Genomic DNA, 25,876 nt, shown 5'->3' on the forward strand with positions numbered 1-25,876 from the left:
ATACTAAAATATTATTTTTAGTTTAAAACCTGCAATAGCATAAATTATTAAGTATGGTATGATCAGGTAAGAATAAACATAGTATTTTTTTTAACCTAAAGTAAAAATTGTGATACTTACTATAGAACCTGTTAATTTTAGGTGAATTGTTTTTTTATAGTACATAACTTCACTGAAATTCACTGAAACTTTCAAGTGACCTTTCTATTGATTTCATTAATATTGATAATTTAGGTGGGTATAATTTTTGATTTTCTTAGTAGTTTTTCTAAGAATAAATAAAAACTACTGAAAATACTATTAAAATAACGTCAGCAAGTACGTTGTATGACCTTAAGTTAGCTTCCCACAGAACCATTTTACGAGTGCATACGATGATTAATCATTGTTTTCAAAATTTATAATAATAATACACCACTAGTCTGCGCTGAGGTCAGTAAAGCGTGACGAGTGACCATTACCGGGCTGGGTCTATGTATCCTTTCCGGCTATTTTATTCTAAACTTCTATAGTTAAACATATTTTCTTATCCAAATATCATTAAATTACAAAACAATTTAATATAACAAAATAAATACTTCAAGTACAAATTTAATTTATTTTTTTTAGTTTAATACTCAGAAATTATCTTAAAACGTTTAATGTTAACAAATCATAGACAAAACTAGAATACGGAAAGTGAACAAAACAATCAATAAGTTACTAATCTATTAATTATATTAACTATCAAGCCATAACTGTGGTAGTGTGGTACTGTAGTAGTTATATTCTAATAGTGTATACAAAAGGAGATTAGTGTTTTGTCTTCTATTCGGAGTTCATAAAGACAAAATGTGTCATTTTTCATTCTAAAAGTTGTTTGTTTTATGTGTCCTTTCAAAAAGCCAAAGAGTAAACTAAAAATGGTATAGAAAACAAAAAAAAATAAGGGATTAAACTTTATGTTTCTATTGTATATAAAAAAAAAAACCCAAAATTCTAACACAAGAGAGTATGCCATCAGATGATAATGTGTGTTGTGTTTAAGTCCAAAGATAAATACATTACATTGATGTTCATGGATTAAACAGAGTGCTGTTTAGCCATGTCCTAAAAAATTAATAACTCAACAAATGTTAGAGAAATCATGGTTTTATTTTTCTTCAAAACCTCACATAATAACTTAGAATGTTATACCTTAAACGGCTTAAACACTACACAAAACACTAGATAATGTATGATATTTTTTATGACTGCATAATATACTAGGTAGTGTGGAATTAAGTCTAAATGTAAATACCTATATAGAAATATTATATCGAACTAAATATTGGTATCACGCTTTTAATTTTAATTTTTTTGTTTCATTAAATACATAAGATACTACATTTTTAATATTTTACATAACTAATGTAATGGACTAATGTTTGAAATTTAAGTCTTATTAAAAAACATTGTATTCATACCTTACTTAAAATTATATAAAAGTAATGTAATTGTTACTTATTTTAACTAATTTTTCACTCTAAACAATATAGTAAAAAACTTTATCTAATATCTAAGGTCCAACAATGGCCATCGTAAAACAAAGTTTAACTTCATTTCATTACCACGTAAGTTTTTAGTACAGCATTTAATTATTTCCTGTAATAAAGACATTTGTATGAAAAAAGTACTATAAATGAGTAATTCCGTGGAAAAAAAAACTCTGTATTTAGGAGAGTTGAATATGAAAAGGATTATAAAATACAAAGAGACAAGAGTACACAGCTCTGATTGACAAAATATAATAACAATATAGAAAACGAGAACAACGTAGTGTAAACATATAGGGGTCCAAATATTATTCAATAATAAATGAGAACAGTTCCATAGAGACCAAATATTATTAGTTTGTATATGAACATAATAATATGTATGTAGTACATATACATATATCTACTGTTTGATTTAAAGGGTCAAAATTAATTTTTTCTTCTGAAATAATTGGAAGCAAAATATATTATGCGGAATCTGAAATTATTGCTAGGAAAAATCAGCATGATAAATACCTATTATTAAATTTAAAGAAATTTTAATATCGATCGAGTTAGTTTTTCATCTATTTTAATATCATAAAAAATAAATATCTTAACGAATTACAATGTTTAAAACGAAAAAATGTACTTATACAGTCATACTCAACTATTGCAATATTATAATATACTTAAATAAAAATTAGAATATTTTTGATATCCATATATGGATAATGTTTTAATATTTATAGGTCGGGTGTTATACCACATTATATTATGCTAATCAGTTAAATTATAAACTATGATGATTGCAATATAGAAAATATTTTGAACAGAGTAATAAATTATTAAGCGTGGGTAGCTTTTTTTCAGCTTGAAATATAATTTATCTTAAAAACATTTAAAACTTAAAAAGTTATTTATATAACCTGCAGTATAAATTTAAATATTCAATTGACATTTCAAGACTTGATTACTTTATTTTTTTAATTTATATAATCAAAATAATACAGTAAATTTTAAGTCATAAATAATATTTTTTTAAAGAAGTTCTGTTCGTCTTTTATTCTAATTTTGGATGTTTTTTGTTTTTTTTAAATAAAAGAATCTTTTAAATTTTATTTTCTACTTACTAACCTACTATTATCAAATATTCATCAGTTATGCGTATTGCATTTATAAAGTAAGAATAAATTAGATAATCTAAGAGTAATCTCATTAAATATTTCATGTTTATTTGTACTTTTATAGCATACCTATACTGGCTATACTCTTATTATTAATTAAAAACAAATAAAAACATTAATATTTAATAAAGCATAATTATTAGCGTATAATCATAATGTGTAAATATTAAATTGTTCAGACACTTACTATACAACTTTTAGTTATACTTTGACTTGTTTGTTAATTAATTTTTGTATAACCCATCATAGAGCTTAAAAATTATTATTTATATTTTAATCTCATTATATTATATTATAACTATATATATATATTATACCTATTATACTCTTGTTTCTCGATAATTATTCTATTTCTATGGTAAAGCTATATTTTGTATATGAAAATACTTTACTGGTTAAATATTAGTTACCTACATACTGTTTACAAATATAAAAGTAAATTTTCAATTCATCCAAGTCGACCCTTAAAATAATACAAACAAATAGTAGTAATAAAAGTCTAAACTTGATTGCAGACATTACAGTATATACCGCTTAAATATGTAGGTACCCTGAAACCGCTATTACATATCATTGCAATCATTGTATATTTCATATCTAAAACACAAGTCTGAAAAACCTATGCAGTTATTTTCTAAATGCTTTTTGGTCAATATCACTCAATAACATTGAAAATAAATATAAATGTACATAAAAAATATCTTATAGACTACGTTATAGTTAAATATTGAAAAATAAAAATGAATACCGTTCCAAGTTTTTGGAAAAATTATTAATTATTAGATCTATTATTGAAGTACATTATTTTTGTAATCGATGAGATTATATTGGTATTTATTTTCCGGCTTTAAATTCAGTTAACGCTTCTAGGCCAAGGAAACTATACTTTTTTGTCTTTTCAAAATCATAATAATTTTTATGTTTAAATAATATTCACTCATGAAATTTTTCTACATGCAAGTTTTGTAAAATGACGTTGGTATAAAAATATTAAGAACTTCGCGTATAGACACCACCGCGGTCGGAGCAATTAGCGCCCGCGCCATTGCGATCTCAAGAAAGTGTCCGCCACCTTATACCGGCATTGTTTAACGCCTATAGTCGTGACATTTTGGACGGAGAAATGTCAATCGAACTCGGGAAATGTCACAGCCTATTTTTTATTTCATTACGATGTCGTTTTCTCCCCACCCCCTTCTTCCCTAACACCATCATTATAAATTATTATAATTACTAAATTATTATCGTATCACATTATTCCTCTCACGTTAATTGGTCATCGTTATTAATATTATAATATATAATGCGATTTTGGTTCTATCGAATTTCACTAAATCATTCCACTCGCGCATTGTTGTCGCGGTTATCTGTGAATAAATCCTGCGGGAGACGCGCACGAATAGGTCTGCATAGTTTATAATATTATTATTATTATTATTCCATTTTACGGGGGTCTGTGTGTCCGCTGTTTTTTTGTTTTTTTTTTTCTGTACATATTTTTCGGGTGGAAGAAGTGAAGAGTTTGCGGAAAATAATAATAGGGGATACGGCCGCGGTATTCACGCAAACCACTATCTATTGTACTCACGGGACTCTGGCGTGAGGGTACGTATATAAATTCTAGCACGCCTAATTACCCGAGTGACCTACCATGTAGTGCTCCCCAAAAATTACTAAGATCTTTAATTTTAAAATGTTCGGTTCCCAAGTGTCGTCGCGGTACACTATACTTATATAATAATAATTTATAATATGGAAGAAACATTTCCAGTGTCATGGTAGATATACCTACCTAATATAAAGGATTACGGACTTTTTTTTTATGGTGACAATTTTTACTATCATTGTCACTCAGTCTGAATATGAATATTTCGCATCTTCAGAACAATCGTAATATATGTGGTGCTCAATAAAAACTCAATTTATGGTATAAATGTGTCCTAGAATGTTGCCGGAATAAAATAAATCAAAAATATAATTTTCTTAGGTCGATGTACTTACAGTTAAAAATATGTGTTTTACGTTTAAAAAAAAAATTGATTATAAATTATAGTGCAATATTTTGAACATTTTTGTTGTCTACTTGGTGTTGTAATAGCCCTACAACTAGGTATCTCTTAAAAATATATACAAACATTTTGTCGCAATATAAAAACATGCATTATTTAATTTATTTTGTTATTCGTTTCTTCCATTATTCGATAAGATGATGAATCCAACGAATTTCGTTTTAATTTATTTAAAAAACGTTTTGTACCTACGTGAACCGAAAAATATTTTTAATTAAGTATAACAGGTTAAAAGACGACAAGAATTCAATTATTCAAAGTGTTCTTGAAATATTGAAAGCAATTTAAATTTAAAGACTAAAAGCAAGTTTCAAAATAAAAGGAATCATGATGTACACCAGTAACGTATCATCTACAAAGTAGGAGTATAGTTGGTGGTATATCTATATATAAATACATAGAATACATATAACATATGTATGCTATACGTATTTTAATTTTAGAAATGTTCATTTCCATTTTGTGTGTTTTTGACATCCAACATGAAAAATATAAACAATAAATAACGTATTTTTCTATAGTGATAAATAATAAATCGGTGATCAAGTTTAATACTTACCGGCATGCACATTACACGAATACGGTTCAAATACACGAATATACGATATATTATATCCATAACCATTTACGACTTACGTAAGGGGTTCGGATACTCTGTGTCTCGGTAGATAGAATAAAAATGTATAAAAATGTGTAGGTACTATCTATATATATCGGCACCGCACTGATGTTTACCAGAATTTTTTTTTCACAGTGGAAAGTATAATTTTTCTAAGCGCACTGTTTTATAATAATTATCGATAATGCAATCGTGTATATACATTGCACGGTACACAAAAATACTAATAATATACGACGTAAAATATCATAAGTGTGCATATAAGTGCTAGTCATCGGAGTGCAAACGTTTACTTCTCGAATGAAATCTCTGCGGTCGGTGTATGAAGTGTACATCATTATACATAAAACTGCATACGCGTTATGATATAGAGTATATTGCTGTGAAATGCTGTGGTTGTGTCAATTATTGAAATCCAATACTAATTATTATTGTTATATACTTGATATACGACGTATACGAGGAGTTTTGCGTGTAATATAATAATTATTTCACGCTTATAATGGTTGTTGAATGTTGATATATACTCGGCGTCGCCACATACATATACGATTTACCTACACTGCAACGTGTATTTATACGTAATACTTAATAGTTGTTCTATACATATATAGGTACACTGGTATTATATTATACTTATTGATGTAAATGTGATTGTACCCATTATATGTATAGAAATATTATTTATATAGAATGAACGTTTTGCACGCGAACGATTGCCCGCAGGCCTGCAACTACATATTTTGTATGTACCTACCCTAGATACACATTCTCCACGGGTGGAGGATTTGGGAGTCTTATTTACCCCCAAACTATTGAAAACATATTGAATCCAAAATGTTTTACAGCCACACTGAACGTGGAGAATAATATTTTTTACAGTTATGTAAATTGAAACATTGCCAAATGTGTTCGCTTTAACCAAAAATAAAGTTAAATTGTATTATAAATTCTACTCTATTTTAATATTTGATCATTATGATGTTTGTTCTAATTGGACTTTGTTATGATAATTAATAATAATAATATAAAGTCTTCATATATATAGTTATCTATTGAGTAGGTAGGTACTTGTTTTGTAATATTTGATAATGTCAATAAACGATGGCGGCGCCGCGGAAGCAATGCGAAAGCAGATCCCGCGGCGTCGTCGGTTAAAACAGAAAAAAAAAAAAAAAAAAGGTACTTGTTTTGTAATTTGTAATACTTATAATATGATAGGTATATTCAGTAGAGAATAATTTGTGACAAAAGTTTTTATTTTTTTTTGTAAAAGAATAGAAAAGAAATGTGTTTGGAAAAGTCACCAAGACTCAAGCTCCTACCCACTCAATTTGAAATCGCTATATTGACACTTAAATCTATATAAGTGTTAATAATTACGATATCGGTGTTGTGTTGTTCACACTGTTCACAGGTCGCCTGGCTGAGAGTGGATACACAAACGATACTGTCCATACAGACACTCGTGGTGACGAAAAACGACCGAATGGAGGTAACGCACACAGACTACAGGGTGTGGAGGCTGCATATTAGAAGCGTACGGCAGAGTGACCGTGGGTTTTACATGTGTCAGATAAACACGGACCCTATGAAGAATCAAATCGCGTATCTTGACGTAGTCGGTAAGATTAATCGAATGTAATTTCAAGTTTAAACACTTTTACAACCTAATTATTACTATATTATTCAAAACACATAGGTATTATACAATGAATAGATTAGGATCCAAAGTAAAAATTACAAGTCTCTATTATATTCTCATAAAGCTACATTAAATTTGATATTTTCTCCTTGGTCCTTGGGAAAATCCATCTCTAAGACTCTATATAACTATATAAATATATAATATTTTCGTAATATATGAAAATAAAAGACTCTCAGTGGCTTGAGTTAGGCTGATTTTTAGGGGTAGCAAAAATTACTTTGAGCGTGGAACTTGCATCTTCTAACTATTTAAATTATGATTTACATTCTATTCGAATGGATTGATAGTGTTAAATAACTACGTATATATAGATAAACCTTAAAATTATGTGTTATGCATTTATTATAATATCATATATTAATTTTAACGAATTCCGTGAAAAGTTATTTTTAAATGTATTACATATTTTCTTGAACAGAAATGTACAACAAACAATTTATCAACAATATTTTAATACTGCGTAACATTCCTGAGCTTAAATTTTTAGGTGGTGTAAATAGGACAAATTGCTTGGAAATCCGAAATCGTTGAAAAAAAATTTTTACTATAGTAAAAATGAAAAAGTCAATCGAATTAAAACAATTACGAAATTATGACTTTAAAAACTAATCTAAAATTGTAGCATGAGCGAAGATAATAATTATTATTGTCACGTTAATGCAAAGTGCGACGGTTGAAATTGTCGTTATTTCATAATTATTATAAATTATTAAATCTTAAAAACCCATCCTGACATCATGTAAAACGTCGCATCATTATATTACCATGGTTATGCATTTATAACTACTGTTCCGTAACATTGCCGAATATAATATGCACATCATATGGCTCATCATGTATAATGTTTACCTAAGATTTTTCCATTTGAAATCAAAAGTCATTACAAGCACCTCCCATACAACCCAAAGGTAATTCCCAGGACCAATTATATGCGTTAATTATTCTTGATTTATTTTTCTGTACATCATGATAGCAGGTGTTTTCCTACCTAGTTATTAACTGTTGAGTTTCGGATGTTGTTTATTATTAATACGCAATTCAAATTATACTTTTACCTAGTATATTAACTTACCGCAATATAAAAAAAAATCAACAAATAAAATTCCATTTAATTTATTAACCTTCTCTAAGTAATGCGATTATGCATATTAACTTAATATTAAAATACATATTACATATAGATATATCATACATAAAACGTGCGTATTAACAATATTATTAACTAAATATAATATATGGAGATAGATATAATTAAAGTGTATACGTTTTTTAATGATCTGGTCGTGTTCATAGACAAGTAATTAATATATAATACAATTGATTATTTAGCTATATGGCTAAATTACCCAAGTTTAAATTTAATTTTTATAATAAGATAACTGAAATTATGTATATTTTTTAAATTATAAAATTGATATGTCGATCCAATGTAATTAGAGGCGTATACAAGAAGAGATTAACAGATATTAGGTATTTAGATCGCAGTATTACCTTTTTTATGAAATTTTCTGAAATCTTTTTTTAGAAATTACTTATTATATAATACCTCAGTTTATATTCATAAAAAATATGTAGTTATTTTACTATAATTTATAGTTCACATATATGACACATAGTACTATAGTACTTCCTATAATAGTGGCATCAACATACAAATTTGATATAGATAGTACAACTTACAATAAATAGTGTTGGTACTTGCTAGTAAATTATAATATAAATATATAATATATACAAAATATATAAAACATATATCTAACCGTAGACTTCACCATCTTAAGGCATCACTATATTCACTATTGTTAAAATCCTGGTATTTTTGGCAAAATAACTTGTAAAACGCGAAATACGTGTATCCACGTATTCCTATCATACCGATGAGGAAGTAGATAATAGACAAATATTAACAAAAAAAAATAAAATTGTTTTATAATATTAGTTGGTATTTTATTATAATATTTTGAAACATAGTGTATTAAATATGTATACATTTTATTATACAGCCCGTAATTAATCTATATAATTGTGTAGATGCGTATATAACTAAACATTTGAATTCACCTAAAACTATTTTTTCATTTTTCGTAGGATATTTGAAATACCTTGAAATGTCTATTTTTGTATATGGGTTTTGGTTTTCCCCCTCTCCCCCTCACCATATGCAAAAGTTATGTCTATGGCACTGAATTTTGTATGTATCCCACAAGCCACAATATAAACATATAACTCATAGGTACATATAGATTGGATAACGGATTAACGAGAACATATTTACACTGTACCTACATAAAAATTATCAAATGTAAAATGCGTATACCAATGAATATACATAATTAATATCCATAAAACTACATCTGATATAGTATTAGCTCGAGTAAAATTTATTCTGAAGTATTAGTAAAGTAAATTTTAATATCGTATTTATGTGTATTGCTATAAATAGTGGGTTGCTAGTTTGCTACAACTTTAAGTCTGGGAAACGCTGTCATGTTCTTTTACAAAATACATATTTTTATAATCTATTTTACTTTTTTAGTTCCTCCAGATATTTTAGACTATCCAACCAGTTCAGACATGGTAGTGCACGAAGGAAGTAACGTCACATTACAGTGTGCCGCTACAGGATACCCAAGTCCAACAATAACATGGCGAAGAGAAGACAACCATAACATCGTGATTTCTAACACGTTAACTGGTAAATTAAAACTATTATACAAACATTAGACATGTAAGTACTTTATAGTTATATAACTATTACATTTCTACTTAAAAGTTTATCTATAAAAGTTGTTAAGTAGAATTTAGACATTTATAGTTGAGTATGCATGTGCTATATGTGCATGTTTTTGAAAGTTAGTGCGAAGTAAATAATACTAAATGGTCGGAATAAGATGAAACCATAGACTTATAATCGATTTATTATAAGTCTATGGATGAAACTTTTGTGATAGTATATCATCAAATCATAAGATTTTAAGTGATTTAATTTGGGATCAAATATTTTGATGGATAATTATATATAATACTATATTAATATGTAAAATGTACTTATATAGTTAAACATTTGTTAATAATTATTATTTATCAATCTCTAATTTAATATACGATATCTCTCTGGACATCTTTACTGGAATATTATTTTTGCCCTAATACAAATTGTAACAATTATATGTTAAATAAATAATTTAAGAAATATATTATATTTATGTCAAAAAAAGTTATTACTATTTAAATTAATTTACTTCTTCATCTATAGGACTTCCTGCATGTTACACCCAGTATACTTGACATAAGTAATAATATAATAACTACTGCTCCAACATAAAAGTTGTAATTTTTGAAAATAATTTTTATAGCATTTTTCAGTCCTTTTGTTGTATACATAGTTTTATATTATACCATATAAGATCTCTTCGTAATTTGATAAATCCATATAATTTGATATTTAATAAATAAAAATAATAATGTCCGTATTTTATTTGCATATTCGTTTTGACTAATGGACAAATCAGAATCAAATCTATACCGAATAATGTCACATTATTTCAAGTAATAAAATAATAGCCATACATCAATATTTTATTTTTATTGAAATGCTGTCAACAGTTAAACATCGGAAGAACACTAATTAATTTTTCAATCAAAACTTTGAATTTTGTACAACAATAAAATAGGGTAATATGAAACATCCATTATATATTATACATTAATACATTGTACATTAATGTCATTTAAATGGAAACAATTCCCATAAATAAAAATACAATACATGTGCATGGTATGTGAAATTAAAATAAATAGTTATAATCATAAATATTTAAAAACAAGTAATAATTCTCAATGTATGCATTATATATTATAGCTATAGGTACCAATGTACTTTATACAGTGATGCAGTGTGTATAATATGCATTATGCATAGGTATCCTTATATTATTTAGTAGGTATAATTTATTAATACAATTTTTTATTGATTTATCTCCAGGCTCAGGGTTGCTTTATTATGTGATATTTTTATTAATTATAATAAATGATAACCCTACACTCAGTACACTCCACATATTATATTACATAGTTCCTACTACCTATGTTATATTTATATAGATAGGTAAACGTAAAGAGCCATTTAAAAAAAAAAATTAATTTAATCTTTTGTACATAGTCATATAGTTTATCATTATAGCCGTTTAGGTACAATGATTGAAGCTATACATAAGTGTGTAAGTATACGATTTAAAATGTGCATGAATCTATAATCTGTTCCCGTATCGTATTTCAGCTATAAAAACAACAATAATGTGGTACGATAACAGAAATAGAACAATATTATTAATTTATTATACTACATTTTAAATATCAATAATATTTACCATACCAAAAAACAGTTAATTAACTTGTCAGACTTAACCAGCAGACACTGTATATTAATTTCTCAAATTTTCTGTACAGTTGCAGTAGTGGATAGCTCTACGCTTACTTTTCACCGTGTAACGAGACAACACATGGGTTCATATCTTTGCATTGCTTCCAATGGAGTGCCGCCCACAGTCAGCAAGCGCATTACTCTGATCGTTCACTGTACGTTCTCAACATTCAAAAATAATCTATAATACGACAACCATAATATTATTATATTGGTCCAACTCAATTGATTTTTACTTACAATTATTCTCAATATTTTTCAGTCGCTCCCATGGTTTGGATTCAAAATCAACTAGTTGGTGCTTTTGTGGGAGATCGATTGTCAATAGAATGTCACGTCGAGGCATTCCCGAAGTCCATAAATTATTGGTCGTCAGAAAACGGAAACTTACTGACTCAAGGTAGATATATCATATAATAATATAGATACCTACTTTTTAAACAATTATTTTGTAATAGTAAGACTAATTCGTTTTTAAGGACTAAATATAGATTATTATTTATTATAATGGTTGCCAAATAAATGACATTTAGTTTTATAAACTACTACAAAATAATTGTTTACAAAAAATACATTCAGATTTAGATTTTCATCTAAATGTGCATTAAATATGGTTTTAGATTCTGAACGAAGTGATGAATGTATTGATTTCACAATGATGTGTGTGTGTGTTTTTTTTTTTTTTGTGTGTCTGTGTACAGCATAACTAGTCGAAATACCTTCAAACTTTGGGGGAGGTTTCGTGGATGTAAAAGTGAATATCCTTGATGCATTATAGAGGTCAAAAGTTAACATTTTCCAACAGTTTTCAAAAAAATCGAGAAAAACAAAAAAAAATGACAGAAAAACGAGAAATTTTACGCAAAATCAGTTTTCGGCCAAATCGATTTTTTTATATGGTTGTAATTCAAAAACTAATCACTGTAAATACTTGAAATTTTCACGAAATGTTTTTCGAAAAATTTTTGACTTTTTTGAGTTATTTGTAGACCACTGAAATTTTCCATTTTTATGAGAATTTTTTTTTGAAGTGTCGGTAAAAATTTAACACAAGATTCCTTATGAGTTGTTCTTATAGTACCTAAAAAAAATTAAAAATCGTTAGTCACAATTTTTTTTATAAGCGTGTATAATAGTTAAAACTTTTACGAAATCTGTCGAAAACGCGAAAATGTGCAAGTAGTTTTGAAGTTGAAAAATCATAAAATTGTTTGTGTTTATAACTATAAAGAATAAAAATACAAGAATACAACACTAAGTTTTTCATAAGTTTTCCTCCAAGTAGCTATAGAGAAAACTAGAAGCATCATTTTTGAATTTTAAATTTTTACGAAATAGCATAACGATAACGATTTATCCTGAAACGATTTTAAATATTTGTTATTATTCAAAAAGTATAAGTTGTAGATACTCGAAAATTTTACCAGTTATTTAGATTGGCATTTTCTTTACATTATTTAATTTTCAAAATATTTTGGCTTTTGTTGAGATATTTATAGACAACTGAAATTTTCAATTGTTCTGAAAACTTTTTTTTGAAGTGTCGATAAAATTTTTTTGGTCCTATCAAAATACTTGAAAATTTAATACAAAGTTTCTCATAAGTTATTCTTATATTGATTAAAAAATTATAAGAATATATTGGCACAATTTTTTTTTATAAGCGTTTATAATTCAAATTTTTACGAAATCTGTGGAAAACGCGAAAATTTGCAAGTAATTTTGTAGTTGAAAAATCATAAAAATGTTTGTGTTTATAACTAAGGATTAAAAATACAATACTAAGTTTTCCTTCAAGTAGCTTTAGAGAAAACTCGAAGCATCATTATACGAAAAATTTTAAGTGCGTTTAAGTTTTAAATTTTTATGAAATCACGTAACGATAACGATTTATCCTCAAACTAGGTTATTATGATAACTACATGCAATGTTTTTGGAAAAATTGATTAACCATGCCTTATGCAAAATGCGTCCTAATTGAAAAATAAAATAGTTGTTTCAAAATAGAATGTATGACAATATTTAAATATAATATATCCTAGACTGACAATTAATCATCTCCGTTCAGAATCGTTTTTCGTATACAATGATACCTATCATTGCATTCAAATTTAACCTACCCTAGTCAGAGGTCCAAAGTCCACCCCACTACCTAATGTATAGCAGAGCGACATCCACTTACCCGCTTTTTTAATATGGTATTATCTGTGTACAATATATGTTTCATGTAATTTGGAAATTGTTTATATGATGACGATTGTCCTAAATTTCTTTCACCATAATATTTAAGATTTTAAAATATCACTGATTGTGGTGATGCAAATCGTATTACAAAAACTACCAATTGTAGGTACTAAACTACTAATAAAAAAAATAGTAATTATAATAAGACTTTTAATTATTTTATTTTATTTTTTTAAATCAACATAAAATCTGCAATTTTATTTTACAATAAGTGTATATGTATAAAATGGAAGTAACATGGCTTGAAAGACAGGAGATAAGGAGCCATCCATTTGAGGTACTTAAGGGTAGGAGTTTGTTTTTAGAGCGTTAGTAAAAGAGAATGAGATTGATTACGAAGGAGAGGGAGAGAAGTCCGATTGTTTTAACTTAGCCGGTCACGATTACACCTGCACATTTTATTAATTAATAACATTTTAGTACTTTATGTTTAGTTTTTTTTTTATATATATTGATATTTACCTAACTATTATCCATACATTTTTAATTATTATTATTATTTATATTTCAATATGTTGATAGATTCCCACATAAATAAATATATATTAAAATTAAAAAAATTCTATTGCAGGAGATAATTACGATACAACGTTAAAAGAAATCAATTATAAAACAGAAATGAGATTAACTATTAATCAAGTAAAAGAAGAACATTTCGGCACGTACCATTGTGTTTCAAAAAACTCTTTAGGTGCAACAGACGGGACTATCAAAGTTTATAGTAAGATAATATATCAATAAAAATAAAAATACTAAAAAAAAAGATTAATTAAAAACATTTGATATATACAAAAATATTTATTTTTTATAGAGTTACCAGGAAAAAACTGGAACAATAATTATCAGACCTCCGTGACAGCTTCAAATAACGGCCTGCAGCATATAACAGGTATAATAAGTACTCAAATACTAAAGTAGTTATACCTACCACATAAAGCGTATTCATAAATACAACCTTTACTTTAACTATTTTCCTAAATAAGTTCTTAACTATAAGAATCTTGTAACGGGGCTACCGTGAACGATGCTACGTCACTTTTAATAAAATATACAGGAGTGTTCTTGTGTAATTACAATGTTATAGGTATTTTACATAAAATTGACATTTACAAATGATAATGGGACCTTGATTTCACACGTCCCCGTGACTATATAGGTCTTAGTACTCGGAGACGAGGCTATCTCACATTGACGGGTATTTGGTCCTATACATATAATGACGGGACGACCCGGGTGGCTATGATCAGCCCGCTCGAAAAAGTGACGTCGATCTATAGTCCCGGGTGGGAAGCGTGGCCCTATGCGTCGTTAGTGGCCCTGATAAGGACCATTTTATTTTAGTTTCCGCCGACTGCGTGTAGATCTTGGTCTTTGGGCTTTATCCGGAGCTCCCAGGATCTATCAGCGGTCTTGGCTTCAATCGACTGATCTCCGGTGTGTCGATGTTTCGGCCCGGGGATGCTTGGGTGGTTTACTGGATGGTAGTTATTTCACTACAATATGCATCCTTTATTGGCCGCCACGATGATCGTCTACTGTCTAGTGTGCGGCGTGGGCTGGATTGACCGTGAGAGGTCTGTGGACGATGTTACAAATACGGTTGGTGGATCCGGTTGACAGACACGTCGCACAGTGTTCCAGAAATTTGATTTAGGTGGACAAAATTAGAATTTTCATAATCATTAATTGAACATAAAAATTAATTTAATTTGTTGATAGTCAGTGACTGATTATATAATATAGGTTTTTAAATTTATACGCTATCGCATACAGTTATAATAGTGAACTGATTGTACTAATAGTCTGAAATTAGATTTTCAATTACCAGCTAAATTGTTAGAGCGTATAGTTTTTATACCGTTAGTGTCGTTCGTTGAATGAAGTTAGTCCGTTCATTTTTCTTCAACATTATGGATACACTAGTGGAAATTATGTATATATTTATTTTTATTAAGTTTTGCATGAAAAATTTAGGTAATATATATAGAAATATTTAAAAATGTAAGATACATTTTTTTTTTTTAATTATTAAGGATACTAAAAAAATAGTAGTGGATAGTAGAGGTTTGAACTTGGTGTTTTCTATTAGCTTAACTTGTCCTCTAAACGACATTATACTATTTGGTTGCGGCAAGTTGCTGCCCAATACATAGTACCTATTATATTTAAAAAAAATATTATATTTTTAAAATTCTAACTTTAATTCAAACATAATAATATATTTATTGTATTATTAGAGTAAATAATATACTAACTACTAAGCAGTTTATTTTTTTGATTCTAAAAAAAAAAAATGTTTAAATAAAAAAAATAATATTACATATCGTCGGAGTTCGAAAATTTGGTTTAAGGACTTAATGATTACACAAGGTAAAAACTGAATTATAAAATGATCTAAGTATCCGAAAAGTAAAACAATTTTATAAATAAACAATTTTGTCCTGCTAAAAACCTTTTCTGGAACACTGTGCGTCGGATCGGTTTAGCCTGCAGGAAACGGGCTGTTTAATAAGCGGTCGGTGTCGGCGTCTGGCTGTATCGCCGTCCGAGGTTCTTGGTTGTATGGGTCGTGCTTGGGATTCCGTGGACAGTTTTCCTAAGTGACAGCCTTGGTTTTCCTTCTATTCTTCACTTGACAGTTGAGCGTGTTGACTATTCTGATGTTTCGAGGTGTTGAATGTTGAAAGAGTTCTGATGATGAACTTGCTTTGCTTTGCTTTGTTGGGGTGGCTATGCCGATGATGAACTGGTAAAATGCACCCGTATATTATAATATACCCGTTGTCCGCTCCGGGCGCTGTCCTCATTGGCGGGGGGCTTTACTTTGACGAGTGAATATGACATCAATCCTATAACTTGTTAGAAATCATTGATGTCATTTTCACTCGTCATTTTCGTCGACAATACTTTTTGAAATTAGTCTTGTTTGTATTTATTGTACACTTGTTTATGTTACATTATATCGTCATACGGTATGATTTAGTGGCCGTGAAAACGGCCGTTTTATGTGTGGTCGTTTTTGCCGTATCAAACTATTGAGTATTACTTTACGGCTTTACGCCAATTTGCAGACTTTCAGTTGTCAACAAAAAGTTAAAAGTTTATAAGGAATAGCGTGTAGTCATAGTAGGTATTTTAAATAAATAAATAATATAAGATTAGAATAATCAAATAGAAACTATGTTCGTGAAACAACTAGAACGGTTTATTCTTATATAATATATTAAATTATGTATTTACAAATTTTTTCACACGTATTTCAAAAAAATGTCTTAAATTTTCTCATTTCATTTTTGGGGATTTTGAAAGTGAGTATGCTCTATTACAGCATTTGAACAATTATAATATTAACTTTCAAATCTTAATAGTGTAATATTAATACCACAGCACTTTAGATAGCTCAAAACCTATGATAATAAACGATTTTATAAATACCTAAGTCATGATGAAATTTTGATTTTTACTTCATACCTCAAAGCTATAACATAATTTCACGGCAGATGCGTTTTAAAACTAAAAATCTGTTGGTATAAGAACGCAAATTATAATTTTTTTTTAGATTGACCATAAAGGTTCTTAAACGTTTAGTGCATGATCGCTTATTTCAGTATAATCATTTATTCTGCGATTTAACTTCTGATTCTGCAATCATGAATTCATGACAGATGTTTTGAACAAATTTTGGCTTGATGAAATCATCAACGTTTATTTTTTTCACGAGAGTGTCGTAGCCGGTGCGTACAAAAATGAGTTTTTCAAGAAAAACTCTCATGACCAGTTGAATAGTTAGATTTTTTTAGTTATTTTTATGTATTTAAAAGAGAAAAACATTTTGCAGATCAAATCAAAGCTCGACTTTTAAATTATATAGACGCTAAAATATGTATTTGAATAATGCACAATATTTATTCTTTTCCAAACATATTTTTCTAGCAGTACCTAGGGAGATATTTAAAGTAAAATAAAAATTCCAACTTTGATCTGACCTGAAAAAAAGTTCTTATCTTTCAGAAAAAAAAATCAAAATTTAACAAACTAATGAAGCTTAAAAGTTTTTCCTGTGAAGTGATTTTCATTAATATAATACACTGTAACAATCCTCCCCCTCCTTCTAAATATATATCTGCCAATAGATTAGTGGAAAAATATATGATAATTAAGGTAGCAACTAAAATATAAAATAAAATGTATATAGCACTAACTAACACCAATTTTATTTATTTTTTATATTGCATACCTATATATTGTTTAAGCCAAACCCCTAAAATATCACTTTTACGCTCTATTTTTAAATATAAGCCATGATTTTATGATTACAGGGTCCACGTCAAACAGAGAAGGTAAAAATAACTGTGTGCCAATTAATCCTGAGCCTGTTGTAATTTTTTATTGCATTGTCTTATGCGGAATACTGTTATCCAAATCATCATGAGCGTTTATCAGAATGATACGTTATTATTAATGAAAAACAGGGTACCATAAGCATGTAAAATATATAGGTATATATTAGTTATGGTATAGTTAAATCAGCCGTCAATATTGTGTTGACTATATGCATAATTTTGTATAAGGTAAATATAACAATATTATGGTATGATGGTACATTAGTCTAATATTATTAGATATAACGATGATGAATTGTCAACAGAGAACGTCTTAAATTATATTTGACAATATTAGTGGATTACTATAGGCATAATAGGATAAGACGTGTTTGAACAAAAAAACCAATTTTTTCGTATATTATATGTAAATAAATTGTCAAGTAATTAGGTACCTATTAAAATTATATAAACAATCTCAACGGGACTAACGTGATTTGTGTTAACTTAAAAATGTTTTGTTTAAATATTGTTATCTGTAAACAAAATGTATCTGTACCTCCAGCCTAGGTAAATATAAGATGTTCAAAATAATTTTTGGATAGATACCTTCGCTATCGAGTTTAATTCCTTATCTCACAAATCATAAGTTTTGTGTATTATATTTGTATGTATTCGTGTATCTATAAGTATTTCGTAAGAATTACCTACATATTGTTTTTAGTTGTCTTAATTGTTACTAAATAGACATGACCAAATATATCATTATCAATAATAGGTATGATGTAATTACGTAAAATGTCCATCGTGCTAAACCATTTCAATGAGCTCCTGATAAAACTATACGTACCTATACCTACCTATTTATTTAATAACATTAATATTTGATGTTTTTTTATGTGTACAAAATTAGTCTTGAATCTTTTTTTTCCTTTAATATTATTGTTATATATTAAAATATCATAAATGTTATTAATTTAGTTGGTTATTACTTATTAATTATTATAGTAAATTTATTATCATGTGTACAAAAGTAACATAACCTACTGATGTTTTTAATTCTACGAAATTATAAAATATAATATTTATTCGAGTAAGAATCAAATGATCAAAACAATTATATCAGTTATAAAAGTAATAACATTCTATACGTCCACTGTATGCGTCCACGCGAGTGTATAATATAATATATAGATTATAGGTAGGTACAATATACTTTTTATACCTACATAATATGACAAATTAAGTCTGTCGTTAAAAACATAATATTTCAATATTTTAATACAACCTGTTGCGTACCTATGGGCAGATATCTAGATTTGAGGGCAAATGTTCATTAGATATCTACCTATACCTACTCTTATTAAACTATCATATTACGCTAGGTTAGGTTAGGTTAAAATCATATTCAGTCCGTAAATTCAAAAAATATAACATATTTAATATAGATAATATAGGTAATATTAAGTTTTAGATAAGTAAGTATATGTAAGTAGGTACCCTATCTATTTCTAACAAAATCGTTTAGTGACGAAATATTATTTTTAATATTTTTATTAAAGCAACTATAATAGTATATACACACCAATTCAAGTATTATTCTAATATAGACAGAGGCACCAGGTTTTGAAAATGTCTTGAAGGGATCACTAAAAGCATTCCAATAATAATTAACCAAGAACCAAGTTGATGACCAAACTCTACACTTTTTCTCTGGTATCAATATCGAAAAAACGTTTTTCTCAATTAATTTATTATGAATAAAATTAGTACTTTGAGGCTGTTTTACTCATTTTGAGAATTGTGGGGGGTAAACTCCATCTTTTATCAAGTTCATGGGGGCTGCATCCCCGAGCTGGCGCCCCTGAGTACAGATATAATAAAATATAAATAATAAGTGAGTACCTACCGTTGTAAAATATATATATACTATATTCAACTATAGTCAAGCCTAAAACGAATACATTTTCCGAACAAGTTTATCGCTAACGAACCTGCCTAGTACCTATAAATGTGAAGGTAACGAAAACCGATACAATAATAACAAAAACTTACTAAACCTATAAAATAAATAGAATTGAAATTCTAAGTTATAACATTGTAAACATAGGTAAGTACATACAAAATGTGAACGCATTTTCATGTTTGATTAAAATTCGTATTTTTTATATTGCCTACTGTATTATTATTGAAAATACTATTATAGGTACAAGTGTACTATCTGTTAAAAATATTCTCGTAACAATCAAAACACAATAATATAATATTATAGGTAGTGAGGTACCTAATATAGTAATATGTAATATTTTTCGTAAAACATATAATATCATTATATTATATTATCCATAGGTAGAAGTATCTCTTATAAACTCAAACGTCAAATGATAAAATGTAATGAAATAACATAATATTATAATGTTTGTGTTCGAAATATAAACGGAAACACAGATGAGGACTGCGGTCAGGTACCTACCTGCCTGTGGTACCTACGTTTATCACGAGGGCGAAGTGGGCAAAAGTTCAATGAAACTGTTATTATGTTATCCCCATTGAAAGTCAGCGTTCTTCATGTCACAAGTAGGTACCTATTTACTTAACCTCCAATACATATATGACTACATAAATGCAATTTACCTCACTTATAGTCAACTTTGGTTAAAACAATAAGGAAAAAAGAAAAATTGTATGGTTACCGGCAGGTAGGCGGTACTGACGTTGTACCCATCATCTACCATGAACACAAATGTCATAATTAAATATGCATAAAATTAATATAAGTACAGTCTTGAATCCATAGACAATTGGATAAATCCTTTGATATGCAAAAATAATCATTTTATTAATTCATTGCCCTCAACAGCAATTATTAATTATTATCTTGTAAATAGATTAAATATTTACAGGGGTAGGTATGATGCGACTTATATTCATTAGCAAAAGATAAATGTACAGTTATAAAATAATAATAGTATAATACCTGCAACAGTCATGCAGATCGCATTAAATAATATTGAATATAGTATATAATAATATTAATAAATAATTCGACTTTACTCATCAATACCATGTGACTAACGCTGAGTAGACCCAATCCAAACAATTCAATATTATATTACAACTTACAAGTTACAAGCTGAATGTGAAGTCACTAGTTGATTATAATATAAGATTATATGTCATCAAAATTGTTTTAGCAACACTCGTGCTCTTTTGAAATATTATTTATTTATTGTATTTTTTTTTTCATAGTTATTACTTAATTTACTCTTGAATCATTAACCCACTGCCCACAATCAATACAATAACAGTAATTTTAATTGATCAATTTTCAATTACTAACTATTCCATTGTATTAGTTAGGTAATTGTTAAATATACCAAAAACCTAGAAATTCTAAATAAAATTATAGGTCAGTAAACAATATGTAAATTTTTATATTTTTCTTCCCTAATAGTTCTGTAATGTTGTATACATAACTATATTCAGTGTTATAGTAGCATATTATAATAGTTTGGATTGTTATTAATTATTATTTATCATCAAATAACCTTTGTTTTCATGATGACACAATGTTATTGATAATATATTTTGCAAATAATGTAAATAGTACTAAAAGCATAAAATTAATTTATATAAATTTAAATAAACCTACCTATGTAATTGTACATAACACATCAATACCAACTAGCTGTTTTGTACTTTGAATTGTTTTAGTACAAATAAACAACTGTTATTGAAAGTAATGTTAATATTTCACTAACATAAATTTTAGTACCTATTAATAATATAAGGATATTAAACATATTGTTTTTTTGACGGTTCCTCTAAAAATATAACATAAAATGTAATGTATGGTAAAAACTTGCAACATATTCATATATTACATAAAATAAATGCATAACACTGCAACTGTGTTTATTTACCTATTGACATAGATATTCAAGTAGTATAATATTAAATATACCATTTAAAAATAATGAAACATTCAATATTATTTCTCTTACCTTTTGGTTGACGAAATACTTAATATACCATACTAAATAAAATTTAAAATTATATTATAAATCATCAGTTTGATGTATGAAAATCCCATACAAATTGCATCAGTTGGTCAACACTTACACATAAATTCAGAAAACAAGGTAAGTACAGAAAAATATGTATGTAATATATTTTTGTAATTATTACTCTTAAACATTTAATACGTGCAAGAAGCATAATTAATTCATAAATTAAAAATGACAACAAATTAACATAAAAATATACAAAAATATTAATAAAATTAATTAGCTGATCGATAAAGAAGCAAATTGTTCACCAATGCTTATTAATTGTTCAATATCAGTTGTGTTGGGTCCAGACGCTTGAGCAATGTCAGGTTTACCTCCTCCTTTACCATTACTACATATTGCAATTTGGTTCACCCATTTATTTGCCATGAGCCCTTTTTTGTTTAAGTCTTTAGAAACTACACATTGGCAATACATTCTTTTGCCTTCTGTATCTTCAGAGAATAACATAATTGCTACATTAGGCATGTCTGCTTTCAACAATTTCAATACGCTATCCATTACTTTAGTATTGGAACCTACATCTATCTTATAAATAAATACAGATTTGTCTGACTCAGAACATATCTTTGTCTTTATTGATTTCACTAATTCACTGGAAAGAGCTGCTAGTTGTTTTCGTTCTTCCTCAGCAATACCTTTTTTTAAACCTGATAAGACACTTCTTAGCTCTTCTTTAATCCAATAGGGTATAACAGACTTATTTATCTTATCTTGTGTATCAATTATAGCTTTAGATAGATTCACATTTGTAGAGTCTAATTTCATCACATCTTTTTTCAGTTCCTCACCTCTATTGTATGCTTTTGTTGCTTCTGGACCAGTAACAGCAACTATTCTTCGTATTCCCTTAGATATTGCTTCCTCGGACAGTATGGTAAAACATTCCATGTGTCCAGTTTTATGCAAATGAGTGCCTCCACAAAATTCTACAGAAGTTTCTAATCCTGAATTTCCTTCTGGATCTGTTAGAAGTTTATCTACAGTAACTCCTACTGAAACTACCCGCACCGGATCCGGGTAAGTTTCATCAAACATGGCACGTAAGCCTTTTATACGTTTGGCATCATTTAATGGTGCAACTTTAGCATACACAGTATCATTTCGTTTTATTACATCATTTGTAAGTTTTTCTACCTTAGCAACTTGATCTCCTGTTAAAGCGGATTTGTTGTTGAAATCAAAGCGTAACTTTTCTGGAGCGACCAAAGATCCTTTTTGATTTAGATTATCGCCCAAAACCACACGTAAAGTATGATTTAAAGTGTGAGTAGCAGTATGATTATTCATTACAAATCGCCTTCTTTTTTCATCAATCTTTAAAACTACTTTGTCCCCCACTTTTAAGCTACCAGTCTCAAGAATTCCAACATGCAAAATATACCCTCCACGCAATTGTACATTATTAACATAAAACTCTGTGAATTCATCTTTGACCATAGATCCTTGGTCATAAATTTGACCACCCTGTTCAGCGTAAAAACACGTTCTATCCAATATAATTCCACATTCTTGAAATGTATCTACTTCATTAACAAATTGATTTATCAATCTAATACTCAATATTGTTGATGTACATGTTTCAAATGTATATTCTGTGTCTGGGTCATCAGATATAGCTTTATAGTTATACTTCGGTGAATCGTTTGTAGCTGATATACCTTTTGTCTGTAAATCTGCAAGAGCATGAACATCCAGGGAGATAACCTCTTTATCACCACCAACTTTGTTCTGACTTATAAGTTGTGCTTTTTTCTTTGCTTCTTCGTATGCTTCCATGTCAATACTAAATCCTTTTTCTTCAACCATTAAATATGTAAGGTCTACAGGGAAACCATAAGTATCATACAGTTTCCAAGCAACTTCGCCAGGTATAACTTTATCAGTTAATTTTAATATAGTTCTATTTAAAAGGTTACGACCTCGCGATAAAGTTCTTAAAAACTGTTCTTCTTCTTCATTAATAATTTCTATTATTTGTTGAGGATCTTTAGTTATTTCAGGGAATGTATCTCCAAGTAAATCGACAACAACATTTACTAAAGTTGCAAAGAATCCAGGTTTGCCATTTAACTTTTCAGTAGCATAACGAACAGCACGTCTAAGAATACGCCTCAACACATATCCTCGACCAGTATTGTCAGGACTTCCTCCATCAGATAGTGCAATTGTTAATGTTCGTGCATGATCAGCAAGTACTCTATAAGCCATATCTTTCTGATCAAGGTCATCTGCGCCTACTTTACCTTCATAAGGTGGAGCATTTGTACCATTTTGAATAGCTTCAAACAAAGGTTGAAACAAATCAGTATCATAATTTGAACGTTTATCTTGTATAACCGAAACAAGACGTTCAAATCCCATACCACAATCAATATGTTTTTTAGGTAGATTATGTAGAGTGCCTTCTTGATTACGATTGTATTGCATAAAAACAAGATTCCATATCTCTAAGACATCTGGATCATCTTGATTGACTAAATTAGCAGCTAATCGGTTACCAATACGATCATAATGTATTTCTGAACAAGGACCACAAGGTCCAGTTTCACCCATTTCCCAAAAATTGTCTTTCATATTGCCAGGAATAATATGATTTTCTTCTAATCCTAATTTCAACCAGATATTTTTACATTCTAAGTCTGGTTCCAGGCCAGATTTTTTATCACCGCCAAAATATGTAACATACAAGCGGTCTGGTGATAATTTAAATTCTTGAGTTAAAAATTCCCAAGCCCATTGGCATATTTCAGTTTTAAAGTAATCGCCAAATGACCAGTTTCCAAGCATTTCAAAAAATGTGTGATGATAGACATCCTTACCAACATCATCAAGATCATTGTGTTTTCCTCCGGCGCGAATACATTTTTGAGTATTGACAGCCCGCTTCAACTTGGCCATATCTGAGGATGGTGCAACAGTGCCCAAGAATATGGGTTTGAATTGATTCATTCCTGCATTGGCAAACAACAACGTAGGATCATCTACTGGTACTACGGATGATGAATATACATATTCGTGACCCTTCTTTTCGATAAAAAATTTAATATACCGATCGCGGATCTCTTTGGCAGAAGGAACCATTGTAATGCTACTAGTTAAGCGTTTGAAATAACAAAATCAACCTGCAAAAACATAGGATTTGTTCGTGATAGACGAGCAAGAAAATGGTACGCAAATAAATTACTTCAAAACTAGTGTACAGGCATACCTTCGGAGCACAGCGAGACAACAGTGGCAACGACGACGGTGGATACTAATGTCTACCAGTGAATTAAGAAAGTAACAACTAAGCAACAAGCAACGTGTTCAAATAAAAAATTAGATCAAAGATTGTGAATTATGAATTTGAAAGTCTGAAAAACGTGTCATGATAAGACTATAATAATATAAGATCCGGGTTGATAACAAAACGTGCACGGGACTACACTTTCGCAATTTTCGGATCACTACCTTTTGTTCCACAAATGTTTCCGTGTCAACTTCTTCCAATGTTATTATTTCCAAATTTTACCTTTTTTTCCCACTCCTACTGAAATAACAATGTATGTATTTATAGTTCTGTGTTAGTTCCTAAATATTTTGTTTTAAATTTTAATGGACAATGCATCTTAGATCATGTTATACTAATATAGTTATAATATAATATTTTCAAAACCACAACTAATAGGTAACGAGTTTGTTTTCGTTTCATAAAGTTATGTTTACGTTTTGAATCGAGTCGGTTTTATAAAATGTTTC

The 25,876-nt window shown here is 28.6% G+C and overlaps 2 protein-coding genes across 2 annotated transcripts in view; one reads left to right on the plus strand and one right to left on the minus strand.

Annotated features, from left to right (window-relative positions):
* The window catches only part of LOC107169283 (lachesin-like), a 35,867-nt gene extending 16,822 nt beyond the window's left edge, over positions 1–19,045 (plus strand). Inside the window, exons 3-9 of the mRNA XM_089229277.1 lie at positions 6,786–6,993; positions 9,613–9,771; positions 11,526–11,654; positions 11,762–11,899; positions 14,315–14,464; positions 14,555–14,632; positions 18,063–19,045. Coding sequence (XP_089085403.1) covers positions 6,786–6,993; positions 9,613–9,771; positions 11,526–11,654; positions 11,762–11,899; positions 14,315–14,464; positions 14,555–14,632; positions 18,063–18,175 — 975 coding nt within the window. The 3' untranslated portion in view covers positions 18,176–19,045. The remainder of the gene's footprint in view (positions 1–6,785; positions 6,994–9,612; positions 9,772–11,525; positions 11,655–11,761; positions 11,900–14,314; positions 14,465–14,554; positions 14,633–18,062) is intronic.
* Positions 19,046–22,212: 3,167 nt separating this feature from the next.
* On the minus strand, positions 22,213–25,507 carry AlaRS (alanine--tRNA ligase, cytoplasmic). The gene is made up of 2 exons (XM_015518979.2): positions 25,347–25,507; positions 22,213–25,260 (listed from the first exon to the last, which is right to left on the minus strand). The coding sequence occupies exon 2, from the start codon at positions 25,217–25,219 to the stop codon at positions 22,352–22,354; it is 2,868 nt and encodes a 955-aa protein (XP_015374465.2). The 5' UTR covers positions 25,220–25,260; positions 25,347–25,507; the 3' UTR covers positions 22,213–22,351.
* Positions 25,508–25,876: the final 369 nt, after the last annotated feature.

The sequence above is a fragment of the Diuraphis noxia genome, unplaced genomic scaffold (genome assembly GCF_037042655.1).
Source record: "Diuraphis noxia isolate RWA-SAM2 unplaced genomic scaffold, SU_Dnox_SAM2 contig0005, whole genome shotgun sequence".
In the NCBI taxonomy this organism is placed as follows: Eukaryota; Metazoa; Arthropoda; class Insecta; order Hemiptera; family Aphididae; genus Diuraphis; species Diuraphis noxia.

What these genes read in the sequence shown, in the direction of transcription:
- AlaRS (XM_015518979.2), bottom strand. Translation starts at nt 25,219, where the DNA reads ATGGTTCCTTCTGCCAAAGAGATCCGCGATCGGTATATTAAATTTTTT.